The sequence below is a fragment of the Carcharodon carcharias genome, chromosome 18 (genome assembly GCF_017639515.1).
Source record: "Carcharodon carcharias isolate sCarCar2 chromosome 18, sCarCar2.pri, whole genome shotgun sequence".
Taxonomy (NCBI): Eukaryota; Metazoa; Chordata; class Chondrichthyes; order Lamniformes; family Lamnidae; genus Carcharodon; species Carcharodon carcharias.
Window position 1 is genome coordinate 98558341 of NC_054484.1, and position 17993 is coordinate 98576333.

Consider the following 17993-nt stretch of genomic DNA (forward strand, 5'->3'; position numbering starts at 1 on the left):
GCATCTTTAAATAAGTCGGAGCAGTTTGAATTTCAAAGAGATGGTAGGATGTTTACATCTAGCCAGATAAGCTAGGCCAAGCAGTGTGTTTATTTTTCCCAGCACCATGAAAAGTTTTATATTATGGGAAGTTACATTTTCAAAGACATATGGGACAAAGAAATATACAAGTTAAAAAGGGAGAAAATGTATATAAGGGAGAATGAAAGGCTATGTTGGGAGAGGCCAAGTGACATCTAGCAGAAGCTTGCAAAACAGCCTCCAACCATGTCTGCATGAGTCTGCTAAATCCAGCCCTTAAAGGTGATAACTGCTGGCCTGTCTTTCCAACTTTAAAATCTGTTTTGGGACTGTTGCCTTACAAAGGGCTGTATTTGGGAGCCAGGTTAGGTAGGAATTTTAGTATTTACTATAGTGTTAAGCAACTGGAATCTTATGTACGTGTTTGACAACTTTTCTTTTGTTAAATATTTTAATTTAAAACTTTAAAACTCTAAAGGGCACAATTTTAGGTCCTGTGGGTGGGTGTGCGCCCGACCGGATTGGGCGTAAAATAGCACGCGATGATGTTGGGGGAGCACTTGCACGATATTTCTCTCAGCGTGTACGCACGGATGCCTGAACCATGCCCGCCATTAATTAAAGGCCACATAAGGCTATTATCAGTCCAAGTGACAGCAATTTTTCATTGCCAATGCGATTTCGTACTCGTCACACTGGCAAAACGGGCAGGCGGCCAGCTGACATTTTCGAAAACCTCAACCAAGGGCAGGATAAAAAGGGTCAGCAGCATTTCCAGTGTTGCTGGTGGCTTTTTTGATACTTGGCAATTTCATCTCTGTTCGGGGCTTCATTCTTTACATTTCCAGGCTTCATTTCAGGATTTATTGGAGTCTCTAAGGCCCCCGGAGGATTCAGACCGTGTGGACCCTTCCAGGTATCAGACAGCCTTCCGTTACCCTGGTAATGGGGATTGTGGTCTCTGCTGGTGGCACCTCCTCCTCCGAGGAAGAGAGGGGCAGAAGGGAGAGGAGGCCAGGTGTCCCAATGCAGCTTCCAGGAGAGGGACCTGTTGGAGGTGAGGTGCAGGCACAAGGGGCGCAGGGCCAGCAGGAAGTCCAAGGCGGAACGGGTCTCAGAAGACGCCACTATCCTGCTGCCAGGCTTTATAGGCGGCGAAGCAGCTACCTCAATATGTCTGAGGTATAGTGCCGAAGGAGACTCCGCCTCTCAAGAGGAGGGTGATCTCCATCTGTCAGAGGATCGGCCCTGAGATCAGCTCCGACTGTGTGGGTGGACACCCAGGCCAGTGTCTCTGAAGGTCACAGTGGCCCTCAACTTCTATGCCTCCAGCTCTTTCCAGTGCTCTGGGGGATCTGTGTGGAGTCTCCCAATTAGCTGTCCATAGTTGTGTCAAGCTGGTGTCAGAAGCTCTGTTCAGGTGGGTACTGACCTTTAATCTTTACTGTACAGATGAGGCCAGCCAGGCTGAGAAAGCCAGGGGCTTTGCAGTGATTACTGGGTTCCCCCGTCCAAGGTGCCATCGACAGCGGGTCAGCCGGGTGCCTTCTTTAACAGGAAGGGAGGACTCCATTCACATACAGGTAGTGTGTGACCACAGGATGCAGATTCTGCAAGTCTGTGCAAGGTACCCTGGCAGCTCCCATGACGCTTACGTGCTCAGACACTCCCAGGTGCCGGGGCTCTTCAGTGCTCCAGCCCATATGGGTGGATTGCTACTGGGTGACGAGGGCTATCTGTTGACGAGGTGGCTCATGATGCCACTCAGCTATCCAAGAACTGGGGCAGAGCAGCGTTACAATAGGAGCCATGCCTCCACAAGGGTGATGGTAGAGAGGACCATAGGTCTTCTCAAGATGCGCTTCTGATGCCTGGACTGTTCAGGGGGAGCATGACAATACCCCCCAGAGCGGGTGTCACTGGTAGTGGTTACATGCTGCGCTCTCCACAATCTGGCACTGGCAAAGGGGGAGGATGTTGACACTGCTGCACAGGCCACAGATGATGAGTCCTGTAGTTAGTCCAGAGAGGATCACGGTGAGGAGAATACTGAGGGCGTGGAGGCAGACCTCGGTAACCTTGAAGGCAGGGACACCAGGGATGCTTTGATCCGACGCTCCTTCAACTAGGCTACCAAAGATCAGCTTCAACTGTCAGGCCTCCAGGGCTGCCACTTCCATCCCGGATGTCTGAAAGAACCCTTTCATTTGAACACAAAGAACACTCAGTGCCTATGCAATAAAGTTCAAAGCCCCTGTCATGAAGAGATTAATGTCTATAATGTTATTGGAAATTATTTTTTAAAATAGAGTTTAGTGGTGTCTGTGCCTGTGTGTGTGTGTGTCTTAATTGGATTAAAGTTAGCTGGTCTAGAGACTTTGATGTATGGAAAGAAGTAGTTTTGAAATGATAATTAGGTAATCATGAGGAAGTTTAGAAACATAGGTGTCAAGGGGGAAATTTGCATTTTTAAATTAACCATTCAAAAGAATGGGTGAAATGTTGCTCCTAGCTAGAAGACGCCAAGCAATGTGTTTATATTTTTCAGCAATAATAGAATTGGTGGGATGAATGAATGTTATTGTTAGAGGAGGTAACGTTAAAAGTCTAGTGATACAATGGAAAATTTACATTCAAAGAGAAAGATATGTATAAAGAGAAAGAGGATTGTGGGTAAGGTAGAGGCATTTTAAGATCCAATAAGTGTGAGAGCCTCAAGCTGCTGTTTGCAAGGACCCAGAGCTGAAAGAAACTCATTTTGAATGCGACTGTCCAGGTTTTGCTTTGTCAGGTGTCTCTTTAAACCTGTAAGATTTACTGTTGCCTTAACAGGGGTGTAACTGAGATTAATTAGGAGATTTTTGTAGTTATAGTAGTAGTAATTTTGTAGACATATGTATGTGTTTACAATCTTTCTTGTATTAATAAATGTTTAATTTAGTTTTATAAAAACCTCTTGGGACCAGGTGGTCTTATTACTGCTGAATTCAAAGCCTGCATCTCCAAACATACAAATTGCAAAAATGGATTTTGACAGTTGTTTCAAGTTTCCCTCTGGGATTTGAGCAACTCAGCCTTTACCATCGGCTGTGTCATACTTCAAAACTATTTGCATAAACTTCTCTGGTCTTCATTCCCAGACCAGTATAGATAAAATAAAGATAAATGAACATAAAATCACCCGTGACCTGTGCCTCTTGTATTCATGGTGCCTTTAACTTAGTTTTTGAGTACTACGTCTTGGTGCCCCCCTGTCGCTGGCATCAGCATTGGAGGAAGTCTGCTGTCCTGTTGGCCTTGATGACCTTGGCGGTCGTCCTGTGGCCAGTGGAGCCTGTGGTGGCCCTGCTGGCATCTCCCCAATCACTGTAGCTTCATCAGATGCCACGGTCACTGGCAGAGGAGTGGAGGAGCTGCTGCCATCATCCAGAGGGGAGCCCACAGAGACTACAAGCAACTCGTGTGCCAATGTGAGGTCACTCTGGACCTCCTTGCTCACCATTGATGGACGGGCACCTAGCTGAGATACTGGGTGGCACACATCTCCCACACTGACACTGACCATCTGATGTCATTGCCTGTGTGAGGGATTGCAGGTCCGAGCTCATCCCCAGGAACCCCTGATTCTGTCCCTGGAGCTGCCCCTCCATGAGAGTCGCCACTCTGTCCATGGAGGAGGCAGTGTGCTTGACCATGAGGGTCAACGCAGTGCTCACACTCCACATGGACTCCTCCACAACGGAGACTATGGCATGCAGACCCTCATGGATCTCCACCAGATCCTCCCACACATCCCACTGGACATTCAGCATCTGCCACCTAATGGACGACTCAAGCTCAGCATCAGCCTTCGACTGAGCATCGTCCTGGCCCCTAGCCGTTCTCTGACTGCCGATGCCCTGGGCACCTCTGCTTGCGCCAGTACCTCATGTGATTGTGAAGTGCCCCCACTAATGTGCAGGACATACTAGCCGCCGATCTAATGCCCACCGAGGTGCTGGTATCTGTACTGGTGCCTGGTTCAGAAAGCGATTATGACAGAGGTGCAACAGAAGCTTGGTGGTCCTCCGGTGTCAGGGGTGGCCCTTCGGGACCTGCAGAGCACATGTCTGCTGGCGAACCTAAAAGGTCATCACACTGCCACTGTGCATGCCAGGTACCCTGGTGAGACAACGGTGATCTGCATCATGGTGCCATCATCTTTCAGTGATCAATGGGGACTCCAGGTTTGAGGCTCACATCAATGAAGGCACTGCACTAGAATGGTTGCACAAACCTAAAGTCTCACCTCTGTGCACTGTTCTCTTACCTTCTTCTGGCACACCCGCACGGGGAGCGCACCAGCTCTCGAGCTCCAGGGCGTCTTTCTTGTATCTGGTTAGGATTAGGAGGTTAGCAGGGCCTCCGTCGGTCTACGAGCTTTCAATATTGTAATGGGCCGTCTTCTTCTGAAACAACAGAGGAGCATTGATTAGTCCACTCTCTACCTGCAGCACCACTGCAGCCTGGGCAACCCCAGCCGAGGAGCACCTTGCAGGGCCCTTCCGAGTCGTGGCCCTTGAGCTGCAAGGCACTCAGTCCAAGCAGCCAGCGCTCAGCCCCTTGGCCAGCTCTGGCATCATTGACAGTTGGCGTTCAGACTCTAGCACCCCTGAGGCTCACGGAGGAACAGCCACACCTTAACACTTCTGCACGCTGACCCATGCCACCATGGTACTCACCCTTCCTGAGTGCAGCAGGTCATTGAAGCGTTTCTGGCACTGCACCCAGGAGCGCCACATCACACCATGGCAGCTGACCAGCACTGCCACCTCCTCCCGTGCCCTCTTTTTGAGGTGCGGTGGCCTCCACCTCCCATCTCTGGGGACAAAGGTGCCCCTCCTGGCAGCCGCCTCCTCCAGGAGGACGGAGAGGCACTCATCGGAAAAGCAGGTGGCCGAGTGCCCACCCGACCTGCCCTCTGGCCTGCTGTGTCCAGCTGCACTCAGGTCCATTGCGAACGCTGAACACATGCCCCTCCGTGGTAGACTTCCACCGGCTGCCTGGGCTGTTAGCAAACCGGCTGCAGGGTCACCATTAGACCCGGTGGCTGACAGGACCCCCCCCCCCACTCGACCCTTTACGGCCAGTGCGGAGACACTTTTCACGTTGGTAAGGCCTTAATGAGCCCGATTGCAGGTGGTGGACCGTTTCGTGGTCACTCCTGGGCCTGCCCACCGTGCCCATCTGACAACCTCAAAATCCTGCCCTGAAGGTCTCAGTCGACTCATTACTCCTGATTTCAGTGCTCAGTCTTCGCGCAATAAATACAAATTGCAAACAGTTGTGACCGAGGAACTAAATTTCCCTTGTGGATTTGGGTCTGCCTGGCACACATCTGCCAAGTCATAACAATCTCAACATTATAAATTAAACTATCATCTGCTGCTTATGATGAGAGAGCTCCACACTTCTACCAATCTTTTTGGGAAGCAGTGATAAAAACAATAAACTGCGGATGCTGGAAATCCAAAGCAAAAACAGAATTACCTGGAAAAACTCAGCAGGTCTGGCAGCATCGGCGGAGAAGAAAAGAGTTGACGTTTCGAGTCCTCATGACCCTTCAACAGAACCTGTTCATGACCCTTCAACAGAACCTGTTCATGACCCTTCAACAAAATCAGTTCTGTGGAAGGGTCATGAGGACTCGAAACATCAACTGTTTTCTTCTCCGCCGATGCTGCCAGACCTGCTGAGTTTTTCCAGGTAATTCCATTTTTGTTTGTGGGAAGCAGTGCTATCTAACTTATCTGAATGGCCTGGCTCTGACTTTGAAGGTTATGTCATGAACCACCCTTTTGGAAGTTACTATTGAATTTGCTTCCACTACCCTTTCAGGCAGCATATTCCAGATGGTAACAACTCTCTAATTGGAAAAAAACCTCCTCGAGTAACAAAATAAAAAGAGGGGAGTTATCTTAAAACTGTTTGTAGGTTGAATTACTGTACAGTAAAATTGATTATTCCAATCATATGTACCATTGTGTAAAATTGTAAAATAGGCTTGTATAAATTAATTTATCTCTCTCTCTTACAGGCACTGCTACTTTGTACTTTTTTAATAGTGGTGCGACTCAGGTATATGAAGTGAAGGCTTTTGATGAAGAGTACCGATCTTGGTTTATCGGTCAGGCTGTTCAGTATGGTGAGTATCCCCTTCCTCTGGTAATTTGAGTATTTTTGGTATTACTGGTTTGTGATACTGATTAAACGGTGACATGAGGTACTTGTTAGAAAAATTGTTACACTAATTTGTGCATACTGATTTTTTCCTCTTGCAATATTAATGCTAACTGGACACTGAAATCTTTGTGACTCATAGAGTCCCATCATTTCAAAGGTGTGCCCAGGTTCCACAATAGAGCAATGTCTGGACCAGTGACTGTATCTCCCTTTGTGACAGACAACATTGGCATGCCATTATTGTGTAGTTTACACATTACCAAAGCAATCCTGACAACTTATGTTCACAGCATTTGTGATGATTATCTGGTTGTGATAATGGACTCTGAAGTGCCAAGTTCCATGTGCATTATTAACTCCCTGATGCATTTGTGGCTTTCGATGGTTTACAGGCTTTCCTGGATAATCAGTAGGATTATTAAGTTCCTTTTTTGTATTTCGTATTTTCCACAAGAGAAGCTAATTGTCTGCACATTACATTCTGTACATTCCTAAATTCTTCCATTTGTAAATTAAGCAATAATTGAAATAATATAAATTTTAAAATATAAAAGGAACATGCAAGCTGTTTCTACTTGATTCTAGCTCACCGACCTGACCACTCATCGTTTCCCTTGCCCATTCCCTCTCACTTGGTGCTTCCCTCTCCCGCATCTTCACCATGAACAAAGGCTTGGGAGAGGGGCAGCAAGAGGGAGGGAGGGAGCGAGAGGAGCTACAAGTGGGAGGGTCGAGAAGAGAAACGGCAAGCGGGAGAGGGGCAGCAAGAGGGAGGGAGAGAGCGAGAGGAGCTACAAGTGGGAGGGTCGAGGAGAGAAACGGCAAGCGGGAGAGGGGCAGCAAGAGGGAGGGAGGGAGCGAGAGGAGCTACAAGTGGGAGGGTCGAGGAGAGAAACATCAAGTGGGAGAGGGGCAGCAAGAGGGGGAGGTTCAGGAAGCAGGATGGGCAGGCGCAGCGAGTGGGAGGGCTGCTCCAAAATGATGCTGTTTGGGGTCGCATGATGCCAGCTCAAGACAACACTAAAATGGAAATCCCAACGCTAAGTGCATATATCGGCCCCTTTATATCCACGACATTAAAGTGGAACAAGTTAAAATGGGGCAACTTAAAACAGGGACTTAGTGTAATGCACTTTGGGAAGGAAACCTGGCATACATGTGACTCCAGACCTGCAGCCATATGGTGGACACTTCACTGCCCTCTGAAGTAGTACAGAAAACCACTCAGTTGTCAGGGCAACTAAGGATGGACAATAAATGTGAGCTTTGCCAGCAATGCCTAATCTCGAGAATTGATTTTTTTTTTAAAAGTTCCACAAACAGTAATAACATGAATGACCAGATAATTTGCTTTCGGTGGTGTTAATTGAGGGATGTTGTCCTGGACACTGAGAGATCTTCCCTGTCCTGAATCTCTTACAGCCATCTGGCAGGTTTATAACCTCATCCACTTTTGACAGTGATGCACTCCCTCAGTACAGCACACGAGCATCCGCTTAAATTATGTGCTGAAATCTGTGGAATGGGAGCTTGAATTTATTGCCGTTGTTCATATTCTAAGGCAGCATGGGGCAGTGGAGCGTTGAGCCATTTCTTGTAGGCAGGGTGAGGTGTTCATCTAGGTGTTGCAAAGGAGCAGCTCTCAGCCTCCAACCAGTCAGGTGGCATAACCTCAAGTGTTGGTTTTTTCAAAAAAGATCTAGTTTTTTTCTTGTTAAAGTTGTGACCAGCTGCTTTTCTTAATTCCTATTCCCTCTTTTTTAAGATGGAAGGCTTCTGTTTGTTACCCCCCTGGATCCATTGTTTTTGGTACTGCCATACCTTATTCAGGCCAGTGAAAAGGTGAGTCATATGTTTTCGTACAGTGGATGCTTACTTTGCACGGGATTGAATTCAAAATTTTGAATTGACTGAATTAATCTAGGTTTAGCATGACATTCATTCCTTCTACCCAGGCTGACTCTATTGCCAAAGGTTTATCACTGACAGCAAGACTGCTTTAAAAAGGCAGCCCTGCCATATAAAGGCCTCCCCAGAGGTACAAATTCATCCCTCTTGTCGCGGTTTTTACCAGATACTCTGGCTAAAAACATGGGTGGCAGAAAACCTGCTGCAATAACGATAACAACTGAGACCCAGGCACTGACAAGTTAGCAATTCTAATGGTAGCACTGGCCAATCTGAGGTAGAGACTGTGGTAAACTGTGCGGGGAAGGAATCGAAAAAGGCTAAAAGGTAGAGATAAAACAATGGATGGAAATACATTTAAAAATAATGGAAATAGGTGGGAAAAGAAAAATATATATAAATTATTGGGAAAAGTGGGGGGGATCGGAAAGGGGGTGGGGATGGAGGAGAGAGTTCATGATCTAAAATTGTTGAACTCAGGAGACTCTCTCCTCCATCCCCACCCCCTTTGTGACTCCTCCCCCCCCTTTCCAATAATTTATATAGATTTTTCTTTTCCCACCTATTTCCATTATTTTTAAATGTATTTCCATCCATTGTTTTATCTCTACCTTTTAGCCTTTTTTGATTCCTTCCCCCCACCACACCCCCACTAGGGCTTTCTGTACCTTGCTTGTCCTGCTTTCTACCCTTAATTAGCACATTCCTTAGATAATATCACCACCTTCAACACCTCTTTGTCCTTCTGTCTGTGACATCTTTAGGTTATTTCCATCTATCACTGGCCCTCTATCCAGCTCTACTTGTCCCAACTACCCCCCCCCACCTTAAACCAGCTTATATTTCACCTCTCTTCTATTTTTACTTAGTTCTGTTGAAGAGTCATACGGACTTGAAACGTTAACTGTGTTCCTCTCCGCAGATGCTGCCAGACCTGCTGAGTTTTTCCAGGTATTTTTGTTTTTGTTTTGGATTTCCAGCATCTGCCGTTTTTTGCTTTTAATATAGCATGCTGAACCTGCTTCACTATTCAACATAATCATGGCTGATCTTGGGCTTCAACTCTGTTTTCCTACCCACTCCCCATAATCCCTTGATTCTCTGAGTGACCAAAAATCTGTCTGTGAAACCAAAACTTGTCTAACGGGCATTAGAACAGGTGACCAAAGAGGTAGGTTTTAAGCACTCTCTTAAAGGAAGAGAGGAAGATTAGGAAGGGAATCCAGAGCTGAAGGCATGGTCCCCAATATTGAGGTGAAGGAATTGGAGGATGTACAAGAATTGGGGGAACTCAATGGGTTGTAAACCAAAGGAGGTTACAGAGATAGGACTGTGTGAGGCCATGAAGGCATTCAAATATTAGGATGAATATGAGAAAAGGAATCGGCCATTCAGATATGTTCTGCCATTGAGTTGCATTAAAGCTGATTTGTATCTTAAATCCATTTACCCAGCCTGGTTCCATATTCCTTAATATCATTACATAAAGAAAATCTATCAATCTAACTTTTGAAGTTTTGAATTGATCCAGCCTCACCAGTTTTTTTTTTTGGGTAGGGTGCTAGTGTTTTCCACTACCCATTGTGTGAAGAAGTGCTTCCTGACATCATCCCTAAATGGCCTAGTTCTTAAAAGTTTATACCCTCTTCTGGACTCACTCACCAGAGGAAATAGTTTCTCTCTATCTGCTCTGTTGACTCCTTTTAGTCATCTTAAACTCTTCATTAACTTATCCCTTAACCTTCTCACCCCACAAACTTCCTTATTCAAGGGAATGCTGAAGGATAAAGGTATTAAGGGCTTTGAGGGGCTGAATGGTCTATACCTTGTTCCTGTGTTTCTTTGTTGGATAAACCCGAGATTTGAACAGCAAGCCTTTATATACATACAAATCAATGTGAAAGAGGATATATAATTAATGTGCGCATTTGCCCCCCAAGGTTCAATGGTACATGGCAATGCAGCTCAAGGCGAGAAGGCTGGGAGATCCCTGCACTAGATTATTCCAGTATCTGCTGGAAACCACGCAGGGCTAAAACAGTGCTGAAAATGAAATCAACGATGCCAAAAAATACACATTTCCACAATTGGTGGAAATTCAATGTCAGTAACTAATAATCTCTGGCCAAAATTGTTGATTTGTTTAATAATTTTGTCACCTATAGCTTCTTAAAACTTCTCCCTTTCCCAGCAAGGAAAGTTTCAGCCAGTGGATCAAGTAATAAAGGATGAAGATTTTCCCAGATGCAGCAGCATACTGAATTGTACGAGGACTTTGCAATCACTCCATCACCTCACTGATGAAAAAGGTACAGCATTGGAACCCAAGAACTGCTTGTGAATTTCTAACCCGCTCTCTCTCCCACAACGTTAGAGGTTATTTTATAATGGGAGGCGTCAGCTTATTTCTGGTTCTAATGCTGCCTTTGTTAAGCTTGGTAAAAGGTTTATCTCTGGGACTGAACTGCTTTGACCTGAATTTGAATCCTGGTCCCTTTGATCAAGGGTTAAAAGTTCCTTTGTGAGATTTGTAAATTCCTGAAGCTTTCAAAATGCTGTGGCCCTTCTAAGCATTCCTGGATTCCGTTCATATATTTGTGATTCAAGCCCAGATGACCATGCAGTTGGGGGCATGTGGTGTACATGTGATGCTGTATCAGAAAGCCATTTTAGGGTGGCAGCCTGGTTTAGTGGTTGCCCCTTGCCTCTGACGCAGACATTGTGGCTCAAACCCCACCTCAGAGAATTCAGCTGACACTCCAGTGCAATACTGAGGGAGCGCTTCACTGATGGAGGTCTAGATGAAATGTTAAACCGAGGCCTTTTCTGGCCTGAGCAGGGGAGTTTTTCCCCGATGTTCTGGCCAATACTTATCCCTCCAGAAACATCACTAAAACAGAGTGGACATTTTTCTGTATGTAAATTGGCTACAATTTTCCCTAAGCTACAATACTAACTGCATTTCAAAAGTAAATGCTGTAAAGTATCCCCAGGTCATGAAAGATGCTACATAAATGCAACTTCTAATTGTGTTGGAAATATAGACAATGACTTGGAACCATTTCCTGATGCCATTGCCTACTTGGCTGTTCACTATGGCTTATGGAACCCTTCCACTTCCACTATGGACACTGAGACCAACCTAGCCTGCTGTTGGCATCTCTGATGCTATGAGGTGGAGGAAAAATCCGAATGCTGATCTCAAACAGCGAGAGAGTCGTGGAACAATGTGACATGGACGAGAGCTATCTGTCGATGGACAGTTGTTCCCCTGTGACCACAAGGACTATGTGGGCGCTGAACACAAGCAGGTACCTGCTGATGTTGAGCCCTGCACTGAGTGCAACAAGTTTTACCCTGGACTTGCTTGATTTCAGTCAATCGGCCTCAAATTGCAGTATTGAATTCCCTTTCATACTTTCAGAAGTCTTCTATTGGTCATAATAGGTGGTTACTATTTCATTTATGGCCTCGTTTCCTTTCTTCCCCCCAGAAATTGGTAATCAGAAGTTTTATAAATACAGTAGAGAGAAAACCCTGGTGTGGCTAAAGAAAAAGGTAACGTATTCAATAAGAAATGTTTACTTTCCATAAAAATGGTCACATGCAAAACAATTTTCACGGACTTAACGTGGAACTTTCAACTTTTGGTGAGGGCCAAAACTGACCAAGCCTCCCCCACTCAATAGTGCTTCAGCTGATTTTGCTTTCCGATGACTTCAATGGTGGGGCATTTCGCTGGTCTTAGCATATAAAATAATAACGTTGTTGCAGCACAGAAGGAGGCCATTCAGCCCATTGTGTCCATGCTTGCTCTGTGCAAGAACAACTCAGCCGGTCCCACTCCCCAGCCCTTTCTCAGTAACCCTGCAAATTTCCTCTCTTCAGATAATTATCCAGTTCCCTTCAAAAAGCCAAGATTGAATCTGCCTCCACCACATGCTCAGTCTGTGCATTCCTAACTAAGCGCTTAGAAGATTTTCCTCACGTCACCATTAGTTCTTTTGCAGTTAACCTCAAATCGGTGTCTTCTGCTTCTCGACCCTTCTACCAATGGAAACAGTTTCTCTCTATGTGGTCTGTCTAGACTCCTCATGATTTTAAACACAGCTTTCAAAGCACCTATCAACCTATTCTGAGGAAAACAACCCCAACTTCTCCAATCTATCCACGTTCCTGTGGTCCCTCATCCCTGGAACCATCTCATAAACCTTTCCTGCACACTCTTCAAAGCCTTTACATCTTTCCTAAGAGAAAGGTGCGATGGCTAGAATTGGACGCAGTACTGCAGTTGAGGCTGTAACTGTGTTTATAAAAGTTCATCATAACTTCCTTACTTTTGTACCTATGCCTGTATTTATAAAGCCCAGAGCCCTGTATGCCTTTATAACTATTTTCTCAACATCTGCAACATCAACAATTTATGCACATATACCCCCAGGTCTCTCTGTTCCTTTAGAGTTGTGCCCTTTATTTTGTATTGTCTCCCTTTGTAATTCATACCAAAATGTATCGCTTCCCACTCTGCATTAAATTTCATCTTCCACATGTCCACCAGCCTATCTTGAAGTCTATCACTATCCTCCTTTAGTTCACAGTACCTCCAAATTTTGTGCCATCTGCAGATTTTGAAACTGTACCCTGTATACCCAAATCTGAGTCCCACCCCAAGACTTGATGGCCAAGAAAGGGGTGTTCATAACACAACAAGTTGATTATCAATTTGCAAATCTTTCCAACACATGCTAATGGAAAATGGTAAGATTGGGAAAGGTTCCTGGTCAGCCATGTGATGGAAGGAATGTTGGAACCTCTACCATCACTATCCAACGCTCCAGACTACAACATACAAGTAAAAGTGTACCTTGCCACAGCATCTTAGACTTCCTGAGTGATCTGTAACACAGCACATCATTACACCCAAGTATAAGTCATTAATATATATCCATAAAATCAGGGGTCCTAGTACTGACTCTTGGGGAATCCAATGCTATACTTTCTCCAGTCCAAAAAAACAATTATTCACCATTACTCTGCTTCCTGTCAGTCAACCAGCTTTGTGTCCATGCTGCTACTGTCACCTTTATTACATGAGCTTCAACTTTGCTGGCAAGCCTATTATGTAGCACTTTATAAAACGCCTTTTGGAAGTCCATGTACACCATATCAACTATATTACCCTCATCAACCCTCCCTGTTACTTCATCAGACAATTCAATCCAGTTCGTTAAATGTAATTTGCCTTTAACACATCCGTGCTATCTTTCCATAACTAATCCACTCTTGTCCAAGTGCCTGTTAATTTTGTCCTGGTTTATCATTTTAAAAGCTTTTCCATCACAGAGGTTAAGCTGACTGGCATATGTTTGCTGGGTTTAGTTTCAACAAGGTGTAACATTTTAGAATTCTCCAAGCCTCTGGTATCACCCCTGTAACTAAGGTGAATTGGAATATTATGGCCAGTGCCACTATAATTTCCACCCTTACTCCCCTCAGCACCCTTGAATACATCCCATCTAGCGCTGGTGACGTATTAACTTTATGACTTTGACGGCACCTTCTTCCTTGGGAAAGGCAGATCCTCTTGAAGTCGATCATTAGCCTCTTCACAGTTCACAATTCTTCCAAATTTTGCGCCATTTGCAGATTTTGAAACTGTACTCTGCACACCCAAATATAAGTCCCACCCCAGGACTTGAAGACCAAGGAAGGTGCATTTATAACACGGCCAAACAGGTTGATTATCAATTTGCAAATCCTTCCAACACATGCCAATGGCAAACAGCAAAAAGTTAAATACCTCAGCCATGTCCTCTGCCTCCAGGCATAATTCCCCTTTCTGATCGTTAATTGGCCACACCCTTCTCTTACAGCTCTTTAATTATTTGTATGTCTTTAGAAGATTTTTGGACACCCTTTTATGCTAGCTACCAGTTTCTTCTCATACCTTCTCTTTGCTTTTCTTATTTCCTTTGTCACTTCCCCTCTGAACCTTTCACATTCAGCCAGGTTCTCAACCTGGTTGAGATTTTCAACCTGACACCTGTCAGAAGCACCCTTTTTCTGCCTCATCTTTCTCTCTCATTTGTCATCCAGGGAGCTCTGGCTTTGGTTGTACTAGCTTACCCCCTTGTGGGAAGATAACTGAATAGTACCTATCTCACCTTTAAAGGTAGATCATTGTTACAGTTTAACCTGCCACTCTTTGATTCCAATTTACCTGGGCCAGATCCACCCTCGCCCCATTGAAATTGGCCCTCCTCTGATTAAGCATTTTTGTTCTGGACTGCTTCTTGCCCTTTTCCATAGTTAACCTAAAACCTGCGATACTATGACCACTTTTCCCTGACACTTGATCCACTTGGCCCACCTCATTCCCAAGAACCAGATCTAACAATGCCTCCTTCCTTGTATATCAGCAAGTCGCAGGCATCAGACTCCCTGAAAACAACCAACCTTAGGAATTTGGTTGTTTTGAAAGGTTTGTTTTAACGTTAACTTCCTGTATGTTCTGTGACTCCCTTAAGCTTCATGGTGCTGTTGGTTGTGTTTGTATGTAATTGGCAATGTATTGACGGTAACCTCTAGGTTATATTAGAGAATTGAAATCTGATTGAATGAAATGGAGGAATGATTTTGGTATATTCTTACAGGGCATTGGACTGAGTCTGCTGCAATTAATTTTAATGATCATATTTGCCCATTTGAATCACTGGTTTCATTGTGTAAAAAATGCTGTGAATCATTTTGACCTAATTATATATATTTAATCATTAGTAATAAATTGGAAGAGTTTATGTACTACTAAATCTTTCAGCTTGCTGACCATAATTTCAATTAACCTGATTTTTGAGCCATGGCTCTGTAGTATCACTTTCCTCTCTGAATCAGAACATTGTGCATTTAAGACTCACTCTAGGGACTTGAGCATATAATCTAGGCTGGCACTGTGGTGCACTACTGGGGGAATACCACAATGTTGGCAGAGCCCTCTTTCAGAAGAGGCATTTAGCTGAAACCCTGACTGCCTTCTCTCTCAGATGATTGTAAAAGATCCCATGGCACTATTTCGAAGAGGAGCTGGGAAGTTCTCCTCGGTGTCCTGACCAATATTTATCCCCCAGTCAAAAAGGAAACAGATCATCTGGTCATTTAACTGATTGCTGTTTGTGGGACCTTGTGTGCAAAATGGCTGCTCCATTTCTTACATTACAACAGTAACTACACTTCAAAAATACTTCCATTGGTTGTAAAACACTTTGAGACATTCTGAGGTCATGACAGATGTGATACAAGTGCAAGACCTGTTTTTTTTCTATAGTTGAGGCTGTGATTATAGAGTTTACACAGTTTAATTGAGCATTTTCATCCACTTGATTGCTGGGTTAGTCCACACGCTGCTTTGTGGAGCAACAGAATTTTTTGATTGGTTGTGTTTCTTGCTCTAAATAGACCGAGCAGACTGTCAAAGCGTTGAAGAACACCAATCTCTCTGTAGGTGGTGGTGTGCAGTCCAGTATGCTGATTAGAAATAAACAAGTTACAGAAGTAACTGAAGGTTAGTACCTATTCCACAATTATTGATTTATATGCAATTTGTTTCTTAGGTTGGACTAAGGTATAAAGCAGTGCATTAGCCAATTAGCTAATTGTATTTCTGATCAGTAAATAAACAATGAGTGATAGATGCTGCAGTTGGGCGTGTGATCTGAATTCTCATATTCCCATGATGTATGCATGTGAATGTTACAATTTTTTATTGTGGTACTTTACATTCTTGGTTATTGCTTATTGGTTGGCTGCTAAAATGGTGTGGAATATGGGTGAAAATGCTGGACTTCAGCAGCATTGTATAGAGAAGGGAGCTGTCGTCATGATCAACTCAGCCAATTACAATAATCAATCCAAGATGGCAGGAGGCAGCAACACAACCAATAATGAACAGCTCCAATAGGGCAAAGGACAAGTAGCAATGAACCACACTATGGAAGGAATGTGGGAGTGGAGAATGGGCGTGGGTCTGGATTGACAGAGGAGATCGGTGGATTACAAGGGAATGGGGATCTGGGTGGACAGTATATGGGGGGGAATCTCGGGTGCGGGAAGAGGACAGCATGATTGGGTGGGGGGAGTTGGATAGAGAATAGATGGGTAGTCTGGATCGACAGCTGGGCCAGATCTTTTGCAGGGAAAGAGGCAGTGGGGAGTGAGCAACAACATTATCAGCAATCAGACTGAACTCTAACTGCTGGAGAGAAAGACAGAATCTGCTTGGAGATGTGTTGTCTGATAGTCATGGCAGAATTCGACACTTTGAAAGGGAGACTGCGTGGTTGTTGATGTTTAAGTAAATATGCAGGCACAGTACATTTACCTGCAATGTGTGCAAGGCATTTTCTACTACCTTAAGTGCATTTGGCTAAAGTGCCTGTGGCTAGTCAGTGTTTTCTGTTGGACAATACTGCATAAAGAGTCATAAGAACTTAAGAAATAGGAACAGGGGTAGACCATTCAGCCCCTACAGCCTGCTCCGCTATTCAATAAGATCATGGCTGATCTTCGCATTTTGATTTCCACATTCCCATCAAACCCCGATAACCTTTGATTCCCTTGCCTAACAAGAAATTATCTACCTCTGTCTTTAAAAATATCCAATGACCCTGCCTCCATCATCTTCTGAGGCAGAGAATTCCAAAGACACACAACCCTCAGAGAAAAAGTTTCTCCTCATCTCTGTCCTAAAAGGGTGACCCCTAATTTTAAACCAGTGCCCCCTAGTTCTGGACTCACCCACAAAAAGAAACATCCTTTCGATGCCCACCTTGTCAAGACCATTCAGGATCTTGTATACTTCAATCAAATCATCCTTCATCTTCTGAACTCCAATGGAAACAAGCCCAGCCTGTTTAACCTTTCCTCATAGGACAGCCCACTCATTCCAGGTATCAATCTAGTGAACCTCCTTTGAACCGCCTCCAGTGTATTTACATAGTTCCTTAAATAAGGAGACCAAAGCTGCACACAGTATTCGAGGTGTGGTCTCACCAATGCCCTGTATAACGGAAGCATAACATCCTCACTTTTGTGTTCAATCCCTTTTGTTATAAAGGGTAGCATTCCATTAGCCTTCTCAATTACTTGCTGTACCTGCATACTAACTTTTTGTGACTCAAGTACTAGAACACCTAGATCCCTCTGCACTTCAGAATTATGCAGCAGTTCTCCATTTAAGTAGTACTCTGCTTTTTTGTTCTTCCTTCCAGAATGAACAACTTCACATTTTCCCACATTAAACTCCATTTGCCAGATCTTTGCCCATTCATTCAGTCTATCTATATCCATCTGCAAGCTCTTCACAACATACATTCCTATCTTTGTGTCAACTGCAAATTTAACTACCATGTCTTCACTCCCCTCATCTAAGTCATTTGATGTAAAAAGTTGAGGCCCCAGTACAGACCACTCGTCACAACCTGCCAATCAGAAAAAGACCCATTTATGCATACTCTCTGCTTTCCGCTAGCCAGCCAATCTCCTATCCATGCTAATATGTTACCCATTACACCATGGGCTTTTATTTTCCATAATAATCTTTGATGTGGCACCTTACCTTATCAAATGCCTTCTGGAAATCCAAGTACAGTACATCTACAAGCTCCCCTTTATCCACTGCGCAAGTTATTCCTTCAAAAAACTCCAATAAATTGGTTAAACATGATTTTCCTTTCACAATACCATGCTGACTCTTCCCAATTGCCTTGAGCTCTTCTAAGTGCCCAGCTATAACCTCCTTAATGATCGATTTCAGTAACTTCCCCATGACAGACGTCAAGCTAACCGGC

At 44.4% G+C, this 17993-nt stretch overlaps 1 protein-coding gene across 1 annotated transcript in view; it reads left to right on the forward strand.

Annotated features, from left to right (window-relative positions):
- Nucleotides 1–17993, forward strand: part of rnaseh2b (ribonuclease H2, subunit B) — a 55946-nt gene that overhangs the window by 8197 nt on the left and 29756 nt on the right. Inside the window, exons 3-7 of the mRNA XM_041210675.1 lie at nucleotides 6098–6205; nucleotides 8009–8085; nucleotides 10343–10460; nucleotides 11645–11709; nucleotides 15604–15709. Of these exons, the coding sequence (XP_041066609.1) occupies nucleotides 6098–6205; nucleotides 8009–8085; nucleotides 10343–10460; nucleotides 11645–11709; nucleotides 15604–15709 (474 nt within the window). The remainder of the gene's footprint in view (nucleotides 1–6097; nucleotides 6206–8008; nucleotides 8086–10342; nucleotides 10461–11644; nucleotides 11710–15603; nucleotides 15710–17993) is intronic.